This window comes from Solanum verrucosum, unplaced genomic scaffold, assembly GCF_900185275.1.
Source record: "Solanum verrucosum unplaced genomic scaffold, falcon-dt-bn FXZP01000009.1, whole genome shotgun sequence".
NCBI classification, from domain to species: domain Eukaryota; kingdom Viridiplantae; phylum Streptophyta; class Magnoliopsida; order Solanales; family Solanaceae; genus Solanum; species Solanum verrucosum.
In genome coordinates, this window is record NW_026020231.1 from 4,015,716 (window position 1) to 4,028,213 (window position 12,498).

General features: G+C 33.5%; 1 protein-coding gene across 1 annotated transcript; it reads left to right on the plus strand.

Moving 5' to 3' along the window:
• The first annotated feature begins 1,787 nt into the window (after nt 1-1,787).
• On the plus strand, nt 1,788-4,598 carry LOC125832042 (probable inactive receptor kinase At1g48480). Its single transcript, XM_049511170.1, has 2 exons — nt 1,788-3,296; nt 3,701-4,598. The coding sequence occupies exons 1-2, from the start codon at nt 1,919-1,921 to the stop codon at nt 4,306-4,308; spliced, it is 1,986 nt and encodes a 661-aa protein (XP_049367127.1). The 5' UTR covers nt 1,788-1,918; the 3' UTR covers nt 4,309-4,598.
• The last annotated feature ends 7,900 nt before the right edge of the window (nt 4,599-12,498 follow it).

Consider the following 12,498-nt stretch of genomic DNA (forward strand, 5'->3'; position numbering starts at 1 on the left):
TTATATTTTTATTTAGTTTAAAATTAAGGATAATTATATTTTATATTATACATTGAATATCCCATCTTAAATACAATAATTTTTATTTTTTAAAAAATAAACCCACAAAAAAACACATGAACTATATTCTTTTTTCCTTGCACAATATTTTCTTCTATCGTTTAAATAATTTATTGGCAAACAACCTTAAAAAAGTGAGAGAAATAAATAAAAAGAGAACCCCAGATCAAGAAATTCAAAAGAACAGATAGTCCAAGTTGCAGAAGCTGCTTTTTTTCATTAAAAAAAATAAAATAAAGTATTTAAAGCTTTTTATCCAATCAAGAAATTCTATGACAAAAGCTGAACATCATAAAAGAAAAAAGAAAGGTCCGTAAATTATACTCGTATCGATTCATATTATATGATATACTTTTAGTTCAATCATACCCCTTAAAAAAATTAGGCAATTTACAAAAATAATCATGAAATAAGTGGTTTGAATTTAGATCACAAAACTTCAAATTTAACAAATTTTATTTAATAAATAATAGTTTTATCTTTCGTATGATTATAGATTTTAAAGTTAAAATTTAAAATTTTAAGTTATTGAAGTTGTGATTTTTTAAATTTACTTGATTTTTTTTTATGTTATGTGAGTGAATTTTAAAAATATTTGTTTTATGTGAGTGAATTTTAAAAATATTTGTTTTCTTTTTAAACTCTGGTAAAAAATTTTGGTCAAACAAACATTTGAAAATAGATTTTCAAATCTGTCCCTCAAATCTATGATCAAACGCTAACTTTGACTCTTGAAGATTTTTCGGAGGTTAAAAATTCAAGATCACTCAATTTATAGTATGTAATTTCCTCTACTCGCTCCTAAAGAGTCATTAATAGTATGGTTTTTCTAATTATAAAAACTCATTTATTTATCTAAATAAGACAATCTTGTTATATAAAAAAAAATAAAAAACATTTTATTATAATATGAATTGAAAGGAATAATAGAAAAAAATATTCTAAAAAATTTACTCCCTCCGTTTTTATTGATATGTTATCATTTTAGATTTTACGTATCTTTAGAAACTATGTAACTTTATCTTCATAGTTTTATTTAGTATTTCTTGAAGTCAAATTTTTCAATAAATTAATTTATTTTAATTAATTAAAAATTATTCAATTAATTTGAATTAATCATTTAATTTTAATTAAAAATTCATACTTTCAAAGCTAATAACTTTTAAGTGTAAAATAGAAAGAATAATGTCATTTATGCATTGATTTTGTCAAGTGACAAATATTATTTCTTCTGTTCACTTTTAATTGTCATATTGCGCTTTTCGAAAGTTAATTTGACTAAATTTCAAAGTTAAATTAGATTATATTAATTTGATATTCTAAACATGAAATTTAGATATTCAAAAACTATACAAAAAGTACCATAAATTGCAATTTTTGCAAATTAATATTAATCAAATTTTTTATAGTTTGACTCTAAAAAAGAAAATTATAACAATTAAAAGTTGATGGAGAATAATGACCATCAAATTTTTTGTAAGAACGATATATAAATAGGAGCGGAGAAAGTAAAAAGTATAGGACTCCTCACTGTTTTTTAGTAAGAGCATAAAACAGTCCACTTTCTTTATACTTAATTATACCCATCAACTCTGCTAGCTGTTGACCAAAATCAGAAAAATAAAAATTAAAAAATTAAAAACAGCTAGGGTTTCTTTTTCATTTATTACATTTTACACCCTGGATTTTTAATTTTATCTACTTCCCCCCCACAATAATAAAAAAACAAACAAGAAACCAGTGTCACTTCATCCCCTTCCTAATATCAGCCAACAACAAAAGCAAAACGCTTACTACAGCAGCTTTCTTGATTTTTTTTGTCTTTTCTTCTTTTCAATTCTTCGTTTTTCTAGTATGAATGTATAAGTTTTCAGGCATAATGTTGGGTTTTTATCGAGTTTCTATGATGCAGAAGCTGTCAATGTTGCTGTTTTTTGTTCTTTTTTACAGTATAACGAGTTCTGCAGATCTGAACTCCGACCGGGATGCTTTACTGGCGTTACGCGCCGCCGTGGGTGGTCGTACTATGTTATGGAATGTTTCTAATGCAACCCCATGTAATTGGGCTGGTGTTTTATGTGAGAATAACCGTGTTACTGTTCTCCGGTTACCGGCGGCGTCACTTTCCGGTGAGATTCCGGTGAATACCATTTCGAATCTTACTCGAGTTAAGACGCTTAGTCTACGTTTTAACCGGCTTTCGGGTTCTCTTCCTTCTGATATTTCTCAACTTGTTGAGCTTCGTAATCTTTACCTTCAGGATAACGAATTTGTTGGTTCTATACCTTCTTCGTTTTTCACGCTTCATTTAATGGTTCGTTTAGATCTTTCTAATAACAATTTTTCTGGAGAAATACCTTCTGGGTTTAACAATTTGACTCGTTTGAGGACACTTTTGCTTGAAAACAACCAGTTTTCTGGGTCTATTCCGGAGTTAAAGCTTTCGAAGCTTGAACAATTTGATGTCTCTGGTAATAGCTTAAATGGGTCTATTCCGAAGAGTCTTGAAGGAATGCCTGCTGGTGCTTTTGGTGGGAATTCACTTTGTGGGAAGCCGCTTGAGGTTTGTCCTGGGGAAGCGACTCAGCCTGCTATAGCTACTGGTGGGATTGAAATTGGGAATGCGCATAAGAAAAAGAAGTTGTCTGGTGGTGCAATTGCTGGCATTGTTGTTGGATCTGTACTGGGATTCCTTCTTCTGTTGTTGATTTTGTTTGTATTGTGTAGAAAGAGGTCTGGTAACAATGCGAGGTCTGTTGATGTAGCTACATATAAGCATCCGGAAACAGAACTTTCTGCGGAGAAGTCCAATGTGGACGCTGAAAATGGTGGTGGTGGAAATAATGGGTATTCAGTGGCGGCAGCTGCTGCTGCTGCAATGACGGCTACTGGAAAGGGAGGAGAGATCGGCGGAAATGGCATTAAAAAGCTGATCTTTTTCGGGTCTGATAGATCGTTTGATTTGGAGGATTTGTTGAGAGCTTCAGCTGAGGTTTTAGGGAAGGGGACGTTTGGAACAGCTTACAAGGCGGTGTTGGAGATGGGCACAGTTGTAGCTGTTAAGAGATTGAAGGATGTAACTATATCTGATATGGAGTTCCGGGAGAAAATCGATAAAGTTGGACAAATGAATCATGAGAATTTGGTTCCTCTTAGGGCATATTATTACAGCAGGGAGGAAAAGCTTCTTGTCTATGACTACATGCCAATGGGAAGCTTGTCTGCACTTCTTCATGGTGAGTCCAAGTCATACTCTTTCCTTATAAATTGATGATTTTTTGTTGTTGTAAATACCTGAGGGCAATCTCTATTGCTTTTCTTGCTTTAGTCTGTGGATTGGTTAGTTGGACTTGTTAGCTTATTGTAGTACTACATGCAATGCATCTTTTTGTGGGAGAACATCTAACTGAAGTGTTGCATTTCGTATGAATTTGAACATTTCTTTTCAATGAATTTTAAAAGCACGAGTTCAATTATTGATAATGTCCTCTCATTTCTCTAGATTTGGTAGAGTTGTATCTGTGAAATGTTGCTTTTATAGCCTGTGAAACTCGGAAACTTATTAAATTGCTAATAGATTGTAAGATGTTTGCTATAATTTTATTCGTGCTATTCACTACTAAGCTCTGTTATTTTCCAGGAAATAAGGGGGCTGGCAAGACTCCACTGGATTGGCAAGTCAGGTCAGGCATTGCCCTTGGCACTGCTCGGGGCATTGAATACCTGCACTCTCAAGGTTCAAACGTCCATGGGAACATTAAATCATCCAATGTTCTTCTCACCAAATCATATGATGCACGAGTGTCAGATTTTGGCCTAGCCCAGCTGGTTGGACCTCCAACTTCCCCAACTCGAGTTGCTGGATATCGTGCTCCAGAGGTAACCGACCCACGCAGAGTTTCCCAAAAGGCAGATGTATATAGCTTTGGTGTATTGCTTCTGGAGCTTCTTACTGGGAAGGCACCCACTCATGCCCTCCTGAATGAGGAAGGTGTTGACTTGCCAAGATGGGTGCAGTCCATCGTTCAAGACCAATGGACTTCACAAGTTTTTGATATCGAGCTCCTCAGGTACCAGAGTGTTGAGGAAGAAATGGTGCAACTCTTGCAGCTCGCAATAGATTGCTCGACTCAATATCCCGACCACAGACCTTCTATGTCTGCTGTCGTTGAGCGAATTCAAGAGCTCTGTCTCTCAAGCTTGCGGGTTACTCAAGAACAGTCTGACTCTGTCAATGAATCTGATTGAGGTGGTCCTTAGTCCTTTTACATGTGCAGTACTTGAACTAAAGAAGCACCATCACCAATTTACAGAACCCCATTTAAGCATATTAAACTTTAATGCTTTCTGTTGGTTAGTAGGGCCTATCTTCTTTCATTTAAATTTTAACAATTTATGCCCCTTTCTTTTTTTCTCAGTTCTCCATTGTAGTTGAGCTAGAGCCCTTTTCATTTTCCTTTGTGTGGGGGGCCATTCTCTGTACCATTTGTTCTTGTTGGGTGGATAATGGTTGCTGTAATTATTACTTTCAGCCTTTACTTTGCTTTCACTTTAACCAACTTTGTTGAGAACTTAATACCCACCTTTAGGAGGTTTGTTGTTTGGTAGTAGTAGTAAATTAGTGAAGTTTTTTTTTTTTGGTTTCCCACCCGGTGTCTTGTAACTGCATTGAACCTCGACTATTCAGGGGAAACACTCTCTACCAAGGATTGTCATGCTTTGTTTGTGGATCAGGACAAAGTTTCTTTGGTTTCACGGATTGTGTACCCTCTTTTACTTCGTTTTTGATGATCTCTTATCACTTTATCCAAGTCTTAATTAAAGTAATTACTCGTCTTTCTTGGAAGTTGGATGATGGCATAAAGAAATATGCCTCTTGGGGTCTAGGTACCTTTTTCTTTTATTTTGCCTCTTACCTTGCATCAATTGTTTACACCAATTCGATAAATACATGACACGTATTTTCACCAACATGTGAGAGAAGTTTTTACCACTAGCTATTGATTAGGAAAGGCATGTGGTGCTTCTTTTGATCCTGGATATTACTGAAGCTAGTGAATTTTTAAGGTTTCAATGATATTTTGTTAGTACAAAAGGTGGCAAGACTGATTGGAAGTCTGAAAATACTTAAGTGATTGTGAGACTGAAAGTGAAAGATACATGAAAAGAGGTGTCAATTAGTGACAGACCCAATCATGGTTTGCGGATTCGGCAGAACTCAATACTTGACATCAAAAACTCTACATATATGCGCAAAACTAATATATATATATATTTCAAAATCTACGTTAAATTCTGAATCCGTCACTATTATTAACAGATGAAAAAGTGTAATAACTAGTAATTATGAAAACCCAAAAAGTTGTTTGCTCTAGTGGTCCACATATATTTTGAAGACAATTATTGGTCACACATAAGGAGAGTGAGCAGACACTGGAAATTTTAGTGGTCCATTCAAAATTTGTTAGCATCCAAAGTATTGAAAGGATTTTACCATATCTCTCAAAGGTCTCGTCAACCTTGGATCTATTTGACATTGGGCCAATGACAAGTTCATGTAACAGCCAAAATAGTCAAGAAACAAAATTGTAAAGCTAACTTATTTTAATCTATGTGACCCTCTTTTTGGTGATATTTCTATTATGTATTGGCTTGCTTTGTCCTCACTGGCATTTTGATTTGAAATTGTTGTGGAGCTGTTCTTTACCCCAGTGTGTTTATACAATTGAATGCCTAAGCATGTGCTATAACAAATAAGGTTTCTTCCCTTGAGGTGGACCACCTAACCACTTTTGAACATGTATTTGCTCCAATCACTATTATTAAACTTACTCTTATCCTCAAAGGTATGGTCTAATCGTCAATGATTTGGGTAAAAAATCGAAGGAAATACAACAACAATAATAACAAACGTAATGTAATCCCACAAGAGAAGTTTGGGGGGTTTGTTGTGTATGCAACTTTACCTCTATCTTTAGAGGGTAAAGAGGTTGCTTCTGATAAACCCTAGACTCAGTTTTAGCATATCAACAACAAGTATGCAAGGCAAAAATAAAGACAGAGAACAATAGCAAAACAACTAATACGATAACTCTAAGCAAGGGAAATAAAAAGTAATACTAAAATCGAAGAACTAGATAGTAGAAGAGTATTACTAACAAAATTGAAAAGGGAACTAGACACGCTCGAGTACCTGCTAACTTTCTACCCTCAATTCTCGACCTCCATTATCAATTATCATACTATTATTATCAAAGGTACGACGACCTAACTCAATCAATTCTCAACCTCCATTATCATACTATTATTATCAAAGGTACGAAGACCTAACTTTCAATTATATGGGTAAAAATCAAACAAAGTTGCGTCTCAAATTTCAACAAAAATAAATAAAAACTTGTTGGATGATTTCTTTCTATGTATTTAATTATTGATAGATAGAATTACTTAATATATGTATAAGTGAAATGTGATATGTATCCGACAGAATAGTCGAGATGTGCACAAATAAACTCCCTCACCATTTCACCAAAGAATTCAATAATGGTTTCCAAATACAAATACCATACAAAGTATAAGCTATATAGTAAGAGGAAATTTTTTAGTGTAGGTACATAAGAAAATTTCATCCACCCCACCCTACTTCATGTGTAATGTTAACTTTAAAAGTCAAGAGTATGTATCTTCTAGTTGATTTTTCAAATGCTATTATATATATTTATTCCAATTCTCAAAGTAAAAAAATTGAGGTCCAAGAAAGTACAAAGTACCAAATGATCATAATAATTAAGATTTTAAAACAAGCTATATTTATCAATATGATTATAAGGCTTAGGTTTTAGGTACAACGGAGCATTATAATACGATTCTATTTATCTAGTATTGTAACAACCTAAGCCACCTAATTAAAGGCTGTAACAAATAAAAGCTGTTAGTTAGGTTGAATCACCAGAAGATATATATATATATATATATATATATACAAGTTAGATTAAATATGTACCATTTGTCTCATTTGCATATACACGGTGACCTTAGGTAGGAGCATATACATTACGGATTATTATGGAAGGTTAGTAGGTAGTTGAGCATTGTATTGTGTATATCGTAATATTAATCATATTCATGTAGTTTATTATCTATCGAAGTTATTTTCTTTTGATATTTGTTACCATGCTTTGTTAATTTTATGTTGTTTATCACACTATTCTGTTGTTATTACTGTTCCTCTTTTTTAATGCTCTATAATGCTTTCCTTGTGTCATATTTCATATACTTACATATTTTCTGTTTCATAATTACTTGAATTTGATGCACTTGAACTGAAGGTTTTTAAAAATTGTTTATCTGTCTCCATGAGATAATAGTAAAATATGCATACACTTAATTCTTTTCAGATCACATATATATAAAATTGATGTACTCACCATTTTTTTCTTACTAATTTATGATTATTGTAAGAAATCAACCTTGGCCTTTTTGTTAATTGATTCTCGGACTGCTATAAAATACTATTATTTGTTGTGATTAACAGGTACCTAAAATTAAGTTAATAATATAGAGGCATGCAGCTATACTTTATTTCATTTTATATTTTCGGCTCTGCTCCACTTGTGATTTCAGGGTGGACAAGAGGACAAAAGTAAAAAGTTTATTAAAACTAAAATCAATTACCTATAGGACTTACTCGAAGGGTTGAGTAAACTATCAAATTCTACCGGTGGATCCGAAGAAAATAAAGTATACTTAAATATTATATTATCTTTGAAAGACTCTCAACTTAAATATTGCTAGTTAGAAGTAGCGAAGTCTAAGCATGTGAATGTTTTTAGACTCTTCTACTTAATTCTTACTTATCTAATATTAATTTGTTTAATATGAAATTAGAAGCTTTTAAGGGTGTTTGAGTAAACACCAAAATGCTTATGAGCATCACCAGCTTATTAAGACATTTTGATAAAAGGAAAAAGTGCATACAAATCAAAAGCTCCATGGCAAATATAAAATTTGCTATGGAGCGCAATTATGCAAACTATAGCTATAACATACCTATGTGAAAGTTGATCATTTATATTATAAACATTTTTGTTTAGCTCATTCTTAATATTTTAGGTAAACACCATATTTTTCTTTCCAATCATAATCCTTAATCTATCTTTATTTCATATTCGTCATTTGCCCTTTTAATCATCTGCCATACTTTAAAACTTATTTTGTAAACTTCGTTAGGGACAATTCAACAGAAAAATTATGCTGATAACCACTCAAAAGGCAATTGAGTGGTTACTATTTAAAAGTCAGACGATAATAAATGGGCTCTTGGGCTTATAGGACCCTTATTTAAAGACTCATTATATAAGTGAAGGTCTTTTATTTAATAATTACCATTTTTAAATATACTTTTATTTTATTACCATTTTTATCAACTTTTAGCAATTCTTAAACAATTTTGTTTAAAGAATTTTCAACTTAGCAAAAAGTGTTGTATCAAATTGAGAACTAATCGGAAACATTCATCTACCCATTCGTTCATTCCTTCTTGAGCAACTTTCACATATAACAAACATAAAAATCATATTTGTATGTTATAGCTATAGTTTGCATAATTGTTTGTTATGGAGCTTTTGATTTATATAATTCGCTAGATACATCCAATTTTATACAAATTGTTCAGTTTTGTATAAATTCATTTATACATTGTAATTTGTATAATAAGATCTGTATTTGTATAGTTATAAGTGTATAGGATAATAATATATGTATTTGTATTTGTATATACACTTTTCTCTCGCTTTATACAAACACAAACGCATTTTATACCGAAATGTATAAAATGACTAATTATATACCGAAAATGGCTAATTGTATACCGAATCAGCTGGCAAAAAAATGGGATGTTTGCTGTGAATTAAAAATAAAATAAACTATGGCTATAACATTTAATTTGAATTAATAATTTACTATTTCATACAATTTTCCTTTCTTCTTTCGCTTTTCTTTCTACTCCTCTCTAAAAATTTTAGGATTTTGTTGTTCTTTCTTCTTCAATTATCAGCACAAAATTCTAATGGAAGAAGGTAAACGAAAATCGCCCAGAAAAAGTTCGTGGATACTTAGTGATGTTGACTTGTTTAGGAATACCAGTTTTAGTTACTTCAATATTATCTATGTCTAGTTGAAGCTCTTCGTTATTCTACTTATATGGTATGCCCATTTTCTTAATGATCTCAGCAACTGCACCAAGCTCTTTTTAAGGTAAATTATCAAGACCTTTATTAAGTTTCTAGATTTCTTCAGTCGTCATGTCCCTCTTATTTAAGGGCTTCTTCTTCCTCGGATGATCAGCTACCCCGATAATTGACTTACACCTTTCTAAAATCATTCCTTGAGGGACATGTCTAAGTGTTTGATACTCATCCAGAAAGGGAATAGGATTACGAGTATTTCTACTAGTGGCCGGTGTGGGCAAGTCTTTTTTATTCCTATTAAGGGCAAACCCTTTGTTCTTCCTCTCATTTTTGTTATTATTTATTTTTTTATTGATTTTAGGCAGTAGTTTATCTTTCCATAGAAGGTAATCACAGCTATTGTAATATTGATTCACCTTACAGATCCTCTTCTCCCTCTCTACAATTCCACAAACCACGAGGTTGTAATGTTGATTCACCTTTGGGGTCATCTTCTCCCTCTCTATAATTCCACAAGCCGCGGGGTGGTAATTAGGACTAGGTGGCCGATTGATCATATAGCTAGTAAATTGTGGATATCTACAAGATATTCTAGGAGGATGAGGAATCAAAACTAGACGACGTTTGTTGTTACCATTGTAAAGTAAAGTTTCCTTAACTTCAATCTTCTTTACCATTCTCCTAAAATCATCTAGCTCGCCCTCTAACCTACTCCTGACATTTCTAATCTCAACTATTGAATTTGACTCATTGAAAATTATCGTAACTACCTCCCCACCACTACATTTACCAGTTTCCCTCAATTCTACACCACCTTCGGGCACATCTCCCGAATGAGTAATCAAATAATTTTGATTAGGTACTACCTTTACCGGTTGCTCTTCATCTAGGGTTTCTGAATCCTTGGTGACATTGGCGGCGATGGCTGAAGAAGCGTCTTTCTTCAGGGGTTTTACGATTTCTTCGGGTGTAAACTTTCTCGTAGAATCTCCGTGTTTCTTTTGAATCCATTCGAAATGTAACCTGAAAAAAAAAAAACCCTAATTTTGGGAACTTAGGGTTTCCAAAAAAATAAATCGGAAAGAGTTTAGCGAAGCAGAATGAAAATTGAAAACTTACAAAAAAAAAAATACTGACGAAGATGATTGTCGGCGGATCAGAGAAGATGATCGAAAATGAAACTTACAAACAAAAAGAAGAGAAGAAACGGAAGTTATCGGAGATGATCGGCGTCGATTTTGAGAAGATGATCGGAGAATAAACAGAAGTGATCGGAGATGATCGGCGGTTGGTTCGAAGAAAAAACCGCTGCTTGTAAGTTTCATCTCCGAACCAGTCGCCGATCATCTCCGATCTCTTCCGTTTATTCTCCGATCATCTTCTCAAAATCGCTGCCAATTATCTCCGATAACTTTTGCTTCTTCTCTTCTTTTTGTTTGTAAGTTTCATTTCCGATCATCTTCTCCGATCCGTTGACGGTCATCTTCGCCAATTTTTATTTTTTTTTTGTAAGTTTTCAATTTTCATTCTGTTTCGCTAAACTGTTTCTGATTTTATTTTTTTTAAACCCACCTAAGTTCCCAAATTGGGGTTCTTGCTTTTTTCAGATTATATTTCAGATGGATTCAGAAGAAACACTGAGATTCTACGGGAAAGTTTGCACCCGGAGAAATCGTAAAACCCTAAAGAAAGACGCTTCTACAGCCATCATCGCCCATGTCACCAAGGATTCAGAAACCCTAGATAGAGAGCAACTGGTAAACGTAGTACCTAATCAGAATCATTTGATTACTAATTCGGGAGATGTGCCCAAAGGTGCTGTAGAATTGAAGGAAGCTGGTAGATGTAGTGGTCGGGAGGTAGTTACGATAATTTTCAATGAGTCGAAGTCAATAGCTGAGATTAGAAATGTCAGGAGTGGGTTAGAGGGCGAGCTAGATGATGTTAGGAGAATGGTAAAGAAGATTGAAGTTAATGAGACTTCACTTTACAATGGTTACAACAAATGTCGTCTAGTTTTGATTCTTCATCCTCCTAGAATATCTTGTAGATATCCACAATTTACTAGTTATATGACCAATCGGCCATTTAGTCCTAATTACCACCCCGCGGTTTGTGGAATTATAAAGAGAGAGAAGAGGACATTCAAAGGTGAATAAACATTACAATCCCGCGGTTTGTGGAATTGTAAAGAGAGAGAAGAGGATCCGTAATGTGAATCAATATTACAATAGCTATGATTACCTTCTTAGGAAAGATAAACTATCGGTTGAAATCAATAAAAAAATCAAAGAATAACAAAAATGAGAGGAAGACCAATGGGTTTGCCCTTAATAGGAATCACAAAAACTTTCCCACACCGACCACTAGTAGAAATACTCGTCATCTTATCCCCTTTCTCGATGAGTATCAAACACTTAGACATGTTCCTCAAGGAAGGATTTTAGAAAGATGCAAGTCAATTACCGGGGCAGTTGATCATTTGAGGAAGAAGAAGCCCTCAAATAAGAGGGACATGACGACTGAAGAAATCCAGAAACTTAATAGAGGTCTTGAGAATGTACCTCAAGAAGAGCTTGGTGCAGTTGCTGAGATCATTAATAAAATGGGCGTACCATATAAAGAGAATAACGAGAAGCTTCAACTAGACATAGACAATATTGAATTAAAAATGTATTACTATATACTAAAGTTGAATTAAAGATGAATTACACATACTACGTATCAAAGCAAGGCAGTAATCAGTATACAGTCATTCCTAAACAATTAACTAAGAAAAACACATAGAAATAGATTCAAAATACTAACACATACCGAATCTGTACTCTCCAGTAGAATGACATTTTTGGACAATCGATTGCGTGCCTTTACATCCTTTGCTGGCTTCTTCTTCTTCGACACATCTTTTTTTTACTGGAATAGAGGAGGTAAATCCTCAAAATCGTCATCAGTGTCCACGATTTTCTTCGACATAGATGCAAAATCACCACATTCGATTTTTTCGCATTGTTCACCTCTTTGACTCGTTTTTTTACCTTTACAATGAACATGCATCCTCTTCTCCTTGTTCTGCTCGCCCGATACTTGTGAAATTTCCAAATTAAAATTGGGACCATCATTAACTTTGTCGGTAGCAGTAGATCTGAAATTTAACCCTTCATCTAACTCCTATAAAGTTTTTGATTCAAAGTATCAACATCACTAAGTATCCGCAAACTTCTTCTAGGCGATTTTCATTTGTGCTGAAAAT

Coding starts and splice junctions, on each gene's coding strand:
- LOC125832042 (XM_049511170.1), top strand. CDS start 1,919: ATGTATAAGTTTTCAGGCATAATGTTGGGTTTTTATCGAGTTTCTATG. Junction 3,297..3,700: donor CTTGTCTGCACTTCTTCATG/GTGAGTCCAAGT, acceptor GTTATTTTCCAG/GAAATAAGGGGGCTGGCAAG.